The sequence below is a fragment of the Gymnoscopelus microlampas genome, assembly GCF_963454915.1.
Source record: "Gymnoscopelus microlampas genome assembly, chromosome: 3".
NCBI classification, from domain to species: Eukaryota; Metazoa; Chordata; class Actinopteri; order Myctophiformes; family Myctophidae; genus Gymnoscopelus; species Gymnoscopelus microlampas.
Window position 1 is genome coordinate 46865670 of NC_139940.1, and position 13543 is coordinate 46879212.

The 13543-nt window shown below is 42.5% G+C and overlaps 1 protein-coding gene across 1 annotated transcript; it reads left to right on the forward strand.

The window, feature by feature from the left end:
* Positions 1 to 651: 651 nt before the first annotated feature.
* pigv (phosphatidylinositol glycan anchor biosynthesis, class V) lies at positions 652 to 10605 on the forward strand. The gene is made up of 5 exons (XM_084052601.1): positions 652 to 1144; positions 2420 to 2708; positions 3755 to 3962; positions 5902 to 6574; positions 7173 to 10605. Exons 1-5 carry the CDS (start codon positions 1082 to 1084, stop codon positions 7428 to 7430), a joined length of 1491 nt encoding a protein of 496 aa, XP_083908727.1. The 5' UTR covers positions 652 to 1081; the 3' UTR covers positions 7431 to 10605.
* Positions 10606 to 13543: the final 2938 nt, after the last annotated feature.

Below are 13543 nucleotides of genomic sequence, written 5' to 3' on the forward strand. Positions count from 1 at the left end.
ATAGCTACATTTGGCACACCAAATATCCTGGATGACCTTGGGATCAAAGGGAGGGGGGGGGGGTATTGTATTTGATTGTATTGTATACAATTACCACCATACTAGGCTGAGTAGGCTATGTTTTAATTTACCAGTCCGGAGACGGACCCCCAGGCATCCTTGATGGTTTCCAGGGGGTCCCCTTCAAAACTGAGTTGATATAGAATTAAATGCGCTGTGAGCTTGTAGATCAGCTATTTTTGCACATTTTTTTCGAATGATTTGGAACACAACACAAATCTTCTCTTATGGGGGTCCCTGGCACTAAATCCTTTCAGATGGGGGTCTGCAGCCTAATTAGCCTACATGTAAATTTAGGGGTCCTTGACCCAAATTTTGGGGAAGAAAATACAAAAATGAAGTGGAAAAACGTTCGTCTATGATGACCTGCCCAAAACATATGGACGCCAGCTAACGGTGAAGGCTGAAGAGAATATAGAAATCCGAATAACGTGGAACAGAAACTCTTTCTAGGGTAAAGTCATGCATGGAGTAAAGTGCCCGCATTGAAAAACCTTTATTCTGAAACTTACCCCCCAAATGACACCGGAAGTAAAACGTCCACCAATCAGATCAAGTGTGAGTGCCGCTGCAGTAGAAAGAACAGGAGCTGAAGAGCGAAACACACAATCAATAAGGATGAAATATTCACCATAAATAATGATGGATTTAATGTTTACACTGCCGTGTAATTCTGTACAATTAACGTAGTTGAACTCAAACACCGTCTTCCTTTGACTGAAAGTAGTTTGGACCTCTGGTGTTGAATAATAATAATATTAATAATGATACTGATGATGATAGGAGGACAACAATAACATGGAGCCTGTGTCCTAGCTCAGTGTTTACTGTTGGCCTGCGGCGACCATGTTCCCCTGTGGTACCAGTGTTCTCCTCCTGATGTTCGCCTGATGTTCGCCAGCTGTTCTCCGGATGTTCGCCTGCTGTTCGTCTGATGTTCTCCTGATGTTCTCCTGCTGTTCTCCTGTGGTACCAGTGTTCTCCTGATGTTCTCCTTCTCCTCCTGACCTCCTCAGTGACCATGGATGTCAGAACAGTGGTGCAGTTCGCCACAGTCACCAGGGGCCTGTCCCTGCTGCTGCAGGTCAGATCACATGGAGTGTTGTTTGTTTGTTTGTTTGTCAAATTACGTTAAAGGTTAACTGTGTAACTTTTAGCCTATTTTATTGATAGATATATGAAACTATTTAAGCCATCATTTCCCTCTTATCAGCCATAGTGTGTTTGTAAACACACACACACACACACACACACACACACACACACACACACACACACACACACACCACAAATGTTACATATTTCCCTTTAAACCTGAAAATCTGGTTCACATCTCTCAACCAGTTTGTACCTTTGCTGTCAAATCCTGAGTTGTTAAGCTTCAATCTGGAACCTATTTGAATGAGTAATACGTTGTTTTACATGATCCTATACACAGCACATATTGTGCACTCTGAGTTTCAGACCTGTACGGGTTTACGGTTAAAAGCTAACCATCATTTAGCCGGGGACACCTGTCTGGAACCCCCTCAAGGACCCCTGGGGGTCCCTGGGCCCCATGTTGAGAACCATTGTGTTAAAGCATAGTAAAGGCGTACAGATCATGATATATTTAGGGGTGCGACAGTTAATGAAACTAATCGATTTTAATCAATAATTTAATCAAATAATTGATTAATAATCGATCCCTATTTTGGGGCATTTAAACAGATTTACTGCTGTGAGATTGTAGATTTTCACAACTTTTGCATTATGTGGTTTATCAATTTGTAGGTATACAGTATATATATATATATATATATATATATATATATATATATATTAAAAACCTGCTTCTCGATTATTCTATTAATCAAAGAAAAAGAAAATTGATAGAATACTTGCAACCACTAAGAAAAGAATGATAGATGCTAAATATACTCCTATTATGCAAGAGGCAGTGATGGTTTTAGATCAGTGGTTCAAAAACGTTTTCATGTCAAGGACCCCCAGCCCATTATTGACACATATTAGCCCGCAGACCCCCATCTGAAAATGTTTTGCGCCAGGGACCACCAGAAGAGGAGATTTACGTAAAAAACGAAAAATCCACATTTTCCGAACATTTCCAATATTTGTTTTAAAAATTCTAAAATTGCAGATGTACAAGCTCACATGTTGTCTCTGAGCTTGTACATCTGCTATTTTTGAATATCCCAACGTATAAAATATGGATAAAGTGGTTAAAATGATTGTGACGCTATATTAACTACTTTTCTTGGGGACCCCCTGGAACCCCCTCAAGGACCCCGGGGGGTCCCCAGACCCCCACTTTGAGAACCACTGCTATATCAGGCCTCATCAAGTCTCATCATTTCAGGCAGTCTTCAACGCCGCCATCCCTGACCACCAGGCGGACGCGTTCAGCCCCCCGCGCACAGAGGAGCCTCTCTACCTGGACCCCGCGGTGGAGTGGCTGCTGGGCGGCCTGTCCCACTGGGACGCCGAGCACTTCCTGTTCATCGCCGAGCGAGGCTACCTGTACGAGCACAACTTCGCCTTCTTCCCGCTCCTCCCGGTCATCCTGCGGGGCCTGGCCGACACCCTGCTGTGGCCCCTGAGCTCCTGGCTGACGGTGCGGGGCCGCCTGCTGCTGGCAGTGGCGTTGGGTACGAGGTCGTTAGTCATTGTTTAGGCATGTAACGATTTATCGCACAAATTGATTCAAATCGATTCAAACTGGTGCCAATTTAAATCTATTTAATAAAAAAATGCATCGCCATACAAACAGATATAAAAAAAGAGTTTTAGTAATTTTCTACTGTATTAACTCATTGAGTGCCATTGACGTTGAAAATTCAGAACCCAAGATATCATTATCTGAAGATTTGCATCTCCATCCACACCTTGTTTAACTTATAACTGAAAAAGGCTGTATCTCTGGCACTAATCTCTGGCACTGGGACAACGTAGCCAGAAATAATTCTGGCACTCGGTGAGTTAAAAAGAGGATAAGAGAAAACATAGTATTGTAAAAAAAAAAAAAAAAAGAAGAAAAAACTGGATTTGTATAAGAGAAATAATTTAAAAAAAGATTTGTCTGGAGAATAATTTTGTGTTTGTGAAAAATCGTATCGTGAACCTAGTATCGTGATTCGAATCGCATCGTGAGTTGAGAGAATCATTACATGCAGGCCAGGGATTCTCAAAGTGGGTGCCATGACGCCAGTCCAGGGGTGCCTCAGAATACTTATATTTGGAATTCATCAATCAGTTTAACCACTTTAGACCAGGGGTCTTTAACGTTTTTCAGAGAGAGAGATGAAGCAGGGACCCCCACTACATATTGGATTCATGTTAAACGTGTGTTTTCAGACAATTAACCAAACCCTCAATACTTAGTAAACTTGACCTTTGGCTTTGTACTTGGTCTGCTCTTTTTTCCCCCTCTACACCAAACCTGATCTACAAGCTCACAATGCGTGACAAACGCATTGTGAGCTTGTAGATCTGCTATTTTCTGCTATTCTGATGTTCTCCTCAGAATAGGGATGCTATAGGGTTCAAGTGGTTAATGTTAAAAAAAAATATATATATACCCTATCACACAAAGATTTGGCAGAACCCCCTGGCCCCAGGGGTCCTGGTCGGACCCCTTTTTGAACACCCCTGATTTATAAGGTATACTTCTACCACAATTCCTCCTCCTCCTCAGGTAACAGCGCCCTCTTCCTGCTGAGCGTGGTAGCGCTGTACGCCCTGAGCAGGGTGGTCCTGCAGGACAGACGTCTGGCTCTGCTCTCCAGCCTGCTCTACTGCCTCACGCCCGCCAACGTCTTCATGCTGGCCGGGTACTCCGAGAGCCTGTTCGCCGCGCTCACCTTCGGCGGCCTGTACCTCCTGGAGAAAGGCTTCACTTTCAGGTAAATAGTAAATGGTGCATTTATATAGCGCTTTTTATCCAAAGCGCTTTACATAGATTGTGCATTACATTCACCCATTCACACACACATTCATACACCGATGGTGGAGGAAACCATGCAAGGCACCAACCTGCTCATCGGGAGCAATAGGCTCTATTAGTCCAGGGGCCAGCACTGATATTTTCACAAATTGGTACCACCTAAGATGACCGTAAAGTTTTTGTATTTTTGTCTTCCTACATGTCTCTAGTTTATATTTTGGTATGATAACCCTTCCAATCTTGTAGCTTAATGGCAGTTATCACTACCTACCGGCTAATGTATCCGGTAGGAGACACAAAGTAGAATCTTTGTGTCTCCTACCGGAAATACACCCGGGCATCAAATTATTGTGACAAAAAACAAAATATATCCATGTATTCAAGGCTTCATGGGATGTGCAATTGATAACTTCTCAGATTTTTGGTGTTTGCAAAAAGACTGCTTTCCATAAGCTTGTAAAAGTTGACCCTCCTTCGGTCTAGGGTGGTCATAGCTGAATGGGTAGAGAGTCCCCCTGGGAAACTTAAAGGAGGAGTTCACCCAAAAAATGATTTATTTTCTATCAATTGCACACCCCATGAAGCCTTGAATACATGGATATATTTTGTTTTTTGTTTTTTGCAATAATTTGATGCCCGGGTGTATTTCCGGTAGGAGACACAAAGATTCTACTTTGTATCTCCTACCGGATACATTAGCCGGTAGGTAGTGATAACTGCCATTAAGCTACAAGATTGGAAGGGTTATCATACCAAAATATAAACTAGAGACATGTAGGAAGACAAAAATACAAAAACTTTACGGTCACCTTAGGTGGTACCAAAATATGGCTTGGCCCCTGGACTAATGCACATCAGCCATATTGTGAAGAAATGCACAGGTGTTGCCAATGATACTAATGATTAATGAAGGCTCTGTTCCATTCTGGTCAAACAGAGTCAGGGTGCTGATGTTGTGTATGTTGGCTCACTGGAAACACTGCTACACCAGTGGGTCTAAAATTGGGGTTTAGGGACCCTCATGGTTCCTTGAGGGGGTTCCAAATGGCCCCTTACAGATGTGTAACTCTGTAAGGGAACCAAATGGACCCTTACGGGTCCATTTGGTTCCATTTGTACGCTCTCAGAGTTATGGTGGTCATGGAAATTAAAAAAGTCTGACAACCACTGTGCTACACTAAATAGAACAGAGCCTTCATTAGTATCATTGGTAACACCTGTGAAGGAAGTGATACTATGGCTGCTGTGCATAGAGCCTATTAAGGGTTCAGCGTCTTGCTCAAGGACACTTCGACACTAACTCTGGGGGAGCCCGGGATCGAACTCGGAACCTCGCGGTTGCCATCTGGCCGCTCTACCGGCCACTCTACCAGCCACTGCCGCCCCTGCAAGCTATCCAACATTTCTTAGATCTTCTCTCTGTCGGGTGGAAAAACCTCATGTCCAAAACTGTTGCTTTTCAGGATTCAAATTCAAAAATAGCAGATCTATATTACAAGCTCGAAACTTTTGGAGCTTGCCGATCTGCTACTTTTGTAGATCAAGTAGGGCATTAATTTACGACAAAACACAAAAAGTTAAATTATGGAGATGAGAGGTTTCTGCCTGACAGCAATGTTATATAGCAAAAAATCGATCAACCATTTAAGCGTTATTTTACACTTCATCACACAAACTTAATCGCAAAAACTATCTCACTACCCGTCTCGATGTGATGAATTTGTGAGCTTGTAGATTGGATATTTTCACTATTTTTGTTTGGTTTGTTTGACTTTTTTTTCTGCTTATGATAACATGCCCAAAATATGTATTGATTATGATTTTAATACAATTATTACTTAGGACAAAAAACAATTAAATCAATTGGTTCGATTAACTGTTTCACCCCTAACTTTCAGGGCCTGCCTAGCCCTCGGCATCGCCACCGCGGCGCGATCCAACGGTCTGGTGAACATCGGGTTCCTGCTGTACCTGCCGTCGCTGCACGCCATGTCCCGGATCGGCGCTTGTCGCGCGTCTGGGATAGGCTACGGCGGCAAGATCTTCCGCTACGTCTGGATCGTCGTTCGTCTCCTGTTCACCTCTCTCCTGGGAACGGCGGTCATCGCCCTGCCCTTCTGTGCGTTCCAGTACTACGGCTACAAGACGTTCTGCATGCCGTCTCTCTCCCTGGAGAGCGTTCCCCCGGCTCTCCTGTCGCTGGCCGAAAGGAAAGGCTACCGCCTCCCCGACCAGAACGGACCCCCGCCCCTCTGGTGCATGAGACCCCTGCCGCTGCTCTACTCCCACATCCAGGACGTGTACTGGGACGTGGGCTTCCTGCGCTACTTCCAGCTGAGGCAGATACCCAACTTCCTGCTGGCGCTGCCCATGGCCAGCCTGGGCATCGCGGCGGCCTACGGGTACTACCAGGCCAACCCGGACATGTGCCTGAGACTGGGCCTTTGGGAGACGGGGGCGAAAAAGCGCCTGGACAAGCCCACGCCTGGATTCTTCAACCCACGAGTGTTTGTGTATGTTGTACATTCCACGGCACTCCTGGGGTTTGGAACGCTGTGTATGCATGTGCAGGTGAGAAACAGGGCTGCAGCTGTTAAATATTTACTTGACGATTATTCTATTGATTACAGTTTTTTTTTAATTAATCGATTAAGCACTTAAGTATTGTTTTACACTTTGCCACACAATGCTGTCGTGCAAAAATTGTAAAAAGATATAAATGATAAATGACAAATGATGAATGTGTAGTCTCTCCTGATTGGCTGAAATGGCCAATCAGGCCAATTCTGTTTATTAAAGAGATGGAGAGACGGGGAGACCCCTGTTACTGAACAAACTCTCTATAGCAATGATTACTGTCGGAACGTCTGTTGGGTGGAAACCTCACATGTCCAAAACTATTACTTTTCAAATTCAAAAATAGCAAAAGTATCAGATTTACAAGCTCAAAATGCGTCGCTTCGTGCCACTTTTCAAGCTTGTGGATCTGCTACTTTTGATACTTTTGTGTTACGCTGTAGTATGATCAAGTAGGGCGTTAATTTACGAAGAAAAAATAAATGATTATGGCGATAGGAGGTTTCTGCCCGACAGCAAAGATATAGAGCTTTAACCTTTTCACACACACAAAAAAACCACTCATCACTTATACTACCTTTTTAACCTCTAGGTTCTAACCAGATTCATGGCGTCCTCGTCTCCGGTCCCCTTCTGGATCAGTGCCCACCTGCTGCTGCTCAACGAGCCGCTCCTCCACAAGAGGACGCCCAGAAACGGATGGAAGCACATGCCCCACAACAACCCCATCGCTGACCTGCTGCCACACTGGAGACAATGCTCCCTCACCACGCAATGCATCCTGGGATACTACCTCTCCTACTGGCTGCTGGGTCTGGCGCTGCACTGTAATTTCTTACCTTGGACTTAAAAAGGAGCACTTCACCCATTTTCAACCGTATCTTCATAAAATTGGTCCTCACCAGACACATAGAGAGAGAGAGTTGCATCACGCTTTGATCTCGCCGCAAAGCGGGATGTTGCCTCCTGTAGTTCCAAACATTGGAACTTCCTCCTTGAGATGGAAAGAGAACTTCCGCATTCCATTCTTACAATGGGAGTCTATGCTAGTGAAGTAACTCTCTCTCTCTATGGGTCTGGTCCTCACTAATGCTCATTATAAGATGGCACAATTTCTGTCTACTCGCTCTGCGTCTCATTGGTGGACAGTTCAGAAACCTGCCTATGAAGATAGGTTGAAAATTAGTGAAATGGACCCATAATTCTGTGCACTGGATGCAATACTTTTCATGTCGGACTGGGCGGTACATCATGTAAGGCTGTTGTTCTCAACCAGGTTCATACTAGGGATGAATTTAGACATTTTCATGGCAGTCTCCAACATCGATTGTTCGGAGAATTGGACCTCTTGCGACCCATTATTTGGTCCAGATCCACTGGTTGAGAAACACTCATTTGAGGCACACTGGTTATGGATCTAGTGTCCTGAGACAGACTGTCGACTCACACAGTTTTCAAATGCTTCAGAAGCCTAACAGTCTGTACATGGGAAGCACTGAAAATATGCAGGAAATAAAACGGATGTACCGCCTCCTCCCCACTTCCATTTTGACTTTGCAGTCGCACAAATAAGTCTCTACTGTAAATCACATGAGTCTGAGCCCGTCTAGCTTGCTGCTTAGCTGAAATGGAAATTCAACAGGTGCTCTTTAGTGAAACAGGTGGGTATATGAAACTATATATATATATATATATATATATATACTATACAAGAAGTCGTGCTTGATTTTATATCCCCCAGTGGTGCAGACAATCAAGGAAAAGTAACTAAAGGCCAATACATGCTTCTCCCGAACTGTAGCTCGGAGAGTCAGGACATCTGGGGATGCACGAGCTCTGAGAAAAAGTTCTGAGACCGACCGCCCATTAGAAGTTTGGAATTACGTAAATTTCTTGTTATATCACCTCACTTTCAGAAGAAAAGTTTGGATGTCGGAAGGAGCATGTACTGGCCTTAAGGCACTCTGGACCCTATCTTGTGCGCTGCCTTACCCCCTATGCCTAAACCTTTTAAGCATTTGTTTTACTATTTTGAAAAAACATTTTAAAATAGTTCAAATAGCCGATCTACAAGCTCAAAACGTGTCGATTTAGATCGTCTATTTTAACAATTTTAAAGTGTTTTCTAAATGTTTAGAAAGTTTCGGCATACGGGGTAAGGCGACACACAAGATAGGGCCCTCTGTCTTCAGGTGAATATATCAAATATGTATTTCTTTAACCAAGGAAAACAAATGACCAACGCGTGTCGACTCTCAGGTCTTCGTCAGGTAAAGCTGAATTCCAATACTCAAATTTCTGCCTCCTCATTTCCTCCGCCATCTGTCCTCCAGCATGGCGGTGTTACGGTGAAATTGGTAACCTGTCGAAATATTTGACAATCGTGTGTAGACATCGCATAAGGTCAGTGTCCGAACGTAAATCATTGAGGTTTGTTTTTTAGCAGAGTTCAACCTAGTGGTAATTAGGCCACGTATTTAAAGACCTCCATGTAAGTTATGTGAAGTCCACAAGATGGTCACATTTCGGTAGGTCACCAATTTCACCGTAACACCGCCATGCCGGAGGACAGATGACAGAGTTAAGCGAGGAGGCAGAAATTTTAGTATTGGAATTTGGCTTAAGGCTTTTTTTCCCTGGATTGTGTGCTGTGCGCCACAGGGGATTTCAAATTAAGCAAAGACTTTGGGGATCTTCATTTTCAGATGAAAATAGCTTCCTGTCGCACCTTTTTGCGAGGCGCATCTACAGACGCTCTGTAGCGTTCAAAGACTGTGCAGGAGTCGTTCTGGCCGGAGAGACAAGACTAGAGACTAGTATGGATCACTGTAGAGATGTGTTTCAAAGCCACTGATTGTCAAAGACTGATGTAGAAATAGGATGACGAATGGACCGTTATAAGTTAAAGCTGCAATCTGGAACTTAGTTTAATGAAAACAACTTTATTTTAACCAACGTGTATGTGGGTAGAGTATGTTAACCCATTAAAACCGGGAAAACATATACGTCATTTTAGATTTATATATATATATATATATATATATATATATACACACACACACACACACACACACACACACACACACACACACACACACACACACACACACACACACACACACACACACACACACACACACCCTTAGCTTGTACATTTTTTTTAATCTAAAATCTTCGCTTCTGGGAGACCCTGGCACAAAACATTTTCAGATGGCGGTCCGCACGGCCAAATACATTGGGGGTCCTTGGCCCGAAAAAGTTTGAGAACTAATGATTTAGAAGGCATTTGTAGAATCGGCCTCCGGTATTAATAGGTTAGTACATATGTATGATAGAGTATGTTAATACAATATAACTAGTACATGTACAGTGGTTGGAGGTGGTCTCTATACTCTCCCACTGAGACATTTAGACCCTGGTGGTGGTGGGTAGAACACTTCACGGGTTTACTGACAAGTAGTACTGCCTAAAGCTCGAGGGCAAAGTCTTACTCTTAGCTTACTGGTAGAAACTTTGTCTCCCATGTGGGAGACCTGGGTTTGAATCCCAGGAAGGTTATACATACATCTCTATGGATTGCAGCTTTAAATAAAACCTCCATTTTGAAAGTTTCTTAAAAAAAGAAAAAAAGAAAGACTTTGAAAAGAATGTTGTTTATGGCGAAATGTGCATTGTGGAAACTGAATACGGTCAAATTGTTTTATTGAAGCTGAAACAGGATAAAGATCATCTATCACCCAGTCCTACTTTCATCATACATACATAAGACAGGCCAGTAATGTAAATGCTACTCTGACATTAAGTTTTATTGCATTTTCTATACAAATGGAGATTTATTGAATGCAGTAGTCAAAAAAAATAATAATAGTCAATTTGCACATTTTAGCCAAACTGAGTAGAGTGGGTGTACGTGCTGGGAAGAACTGTTTGCAATAATGACTTTTTAAGAACACTTGAGTTCTTGCTGCAATATTCTGATGAATCCTTTGTATTCAAGATGGCACTGCATGGTTAATAAAAAATAAAAAATAGGATATGGGAATACTGTTGGTATATCACGGTCCTTGAAACTACATTCTACTTGGTGCAGTGATATTTTGGTTGGTTTAAATAAGTGTTAAATAGCCGTATATTCTGATAGCAATCATTGCTGTACGGAACAGGGGTTTTATGTTCAGTAACAGGGGTCTCCGTGACATGTCTCTCCAGCTCTTTAATAAACAGAAAATGCATTTTCAGGTCGTGTTAGCCAATTTTGTCCTGTCAGGAGAACTCATACAGGCTTCATGATTAACAAGTGAAATTGAAACTTGATGACACAAAGATGTGAGCAGACAGAATTTGAACTGGAACACTATACAATTGATGCTGATAAATGTGTACTCTCTCCTGATTGGCTGAAATTGGCAACCCACCTGAAACTATCTTCTGGAGAGAGATGGAAAGACCCCTGTTATTGAACTAATAACCCCCAGCAAAATTAGTTAATATAGCATCACAATAATTGTAACCATTTTAGCCATTATTTCGTTGCTGTCCGGCAGGAACCAGCTAACTCCATTTTTCGGCTTTTGCAATTTTTTTTCATAAATCAGGGCCATTGAACACCCTTTACGTCTGTGTGTTGATTAAAACATTATTGAACCAATGAAAAGTATTAAGAAGTGCTTCTGACAAAACCAGCTAAATCCATTGGAACATCAAACTTTCTGCTAAACCAGCTAAGTTCACCATAGGGGGGTGGAGTTAACTGGTTTAGCTGACTCCAGGCTCCACCCCCTTTTGACCTCCAACCTCAGTGTGAGCTTGGAGGTCCATTCAGCTGTTCTAATCAATGATGAACAAAACCTCCTAAATCCAATTTTTTTTTGTTCTTGTCATTTCCTGAAAAATGAACATTTTGGAGTTAGCTGGTTGCTGCCGGACAGCAGAGATTTTATACTTTGGCTATTCAAAAATAGCAGACATACAAGCTCAAGCGCATCACTTCGTGCTATCTGCTATTTAAAAAAGATTGTGTGTGGGGGTTGTGTTGTTACATTCCAAAATCACTTTCTGCATAAGTCAATTAAAATCAACCTTTTGAGTTAGGCAGTTTTTTTTAATGTATAGGCAATATTAATGCAGGATGAATCATCAGTGTTTGAGTAGAGTTAGGCAGAAATAAATAAATGCAGATAAACATGACTTAGGCAAAATGAGTTTTTTTCTCATGATTGCCTAATAAGTCAACTAAATCAGTGCTTCTCAACCTGTTGGTCGGGACCCCCAGGGGGATCCTCACATGTTTTTTGTTTTTTTGGGGGGGACACCCCCCCCAGATGATGACAGTGAAGTGACAATTTAAGGACTTTCGATACCTCGAAAAAGAAAAAGAAAGATCATTACTGCATCAAAAGTAATCAACAAATATAGGCTACTATACAAACTGGTCAAACATTGGCCAAATTGTCAAATGATATAAGAAAGAGGCAGAAATTGTGAAAATAGCAGATCCACAAGCTCACGTTGCGAGGCGTTGTGAGCTTGTAGATCTGCTTTTTTCACAAAATGTGTCTGTGGGACCAAGTCAAACTAAATGTAATGCCTCAACTACTACAATTCCAAGTGCTTATCAAGGTGGGGGCGTCCCCAGTTCAAATATGATTATTTTGGGACCACTGAACTAGATGACTTCATAGCAGATAGTGATTTTTCATTTCTCCTTTCTTGAAAACCTTAAAAATATGACTTTGGCAATTAAGCTATGGGGCTAACAATATGGTGCAAAATAAGTGATGTGGATGGATGGGGCTTTTAAGTCCACTGCAACAGTGCCCCTCAGTGGCATTAACATGCACTTCAACTCCTGTTTTTTTGTATCAATATCTTGCAGGCAGTGGCACCTCTTAATATGTAACTTATGATGTATAATTATGTAGATTCTCAGGGATTTCAGGTTGTAGCTAATGTTATCTGTACACTACTTTGGAAAGCAAAGTGTGCCTAGAGTGTTGAATAATGCATCACTTAATGGATGATATAGCCACGTCTGTCTCTTGAGGTTTCAAAGAATAAATTATCTGTGCTTTGTTTATTTTAACACTTTAGTCAGAAGGGAAACTGGACAGGGGACATCTCAATTAATAAAATGAATCCTTAATGTTTTCAGACTGAGGGATGCATGGATGGATACATACATGGATACTTTATTCATCCCTTTGTGAAGATTCCGGTAATATAGATTCCAAAAGTAATTTTGCACAACATGAAATTAAATTGAATGAGGTGTATGTTCGAAATCTGTATTTCAGTTTGGAGTAATCAAAAACAAAACATGGGCATAAATTGTTGGTATGTCATTGATATGGAAATCCAAACAGCACTCGAAACTGTTGATATAATGGTCAGAAATATCAAAAGAGACGCTCGGCCCGGACCGCGGCCTAGTGGTCTGGGCACTTAGGCTCAATGTAGCACTGTCAGCACGTCACCGGTTCGAGTCCCGAGCCCGACGGCCTTTGCTGCGCGTCATTCCCAGTGTCTCTCTCCCCGTTTCCTGCCTATCTTTACTAATACTATACAATAAAGGCAATAAAAGACACGGTCATAACATGCAACACTTTTACAAATCAATCGGATGCCCAAAGTGGTGCACCCGGCAAGAGAGTGGGTATTTAGAGGTCAGTGGTGATCCGTAACCTTTGCAAAGTATATACAGTATATATATATATACACACACTAGATTTTCAGATCCAGTCCTATTTTGCGCTGATCAGAGCAATGGTCACCGAGTTCTGGCCATTTGAAGTGGCCCCCTGGTGTGGCTATTCTGATGGCAGACCCCTGAACAGTGTTTGTACCAAGTTTCGGTGAGGATTGGAGCAACGTAAACTGTGGCAACGGGGCCCCTGGATGGCCCCTGGGGACCACAAATGACCCCTGGTGTGACTATTCTCACGCCAGACCGAACCCCTCCAGGTC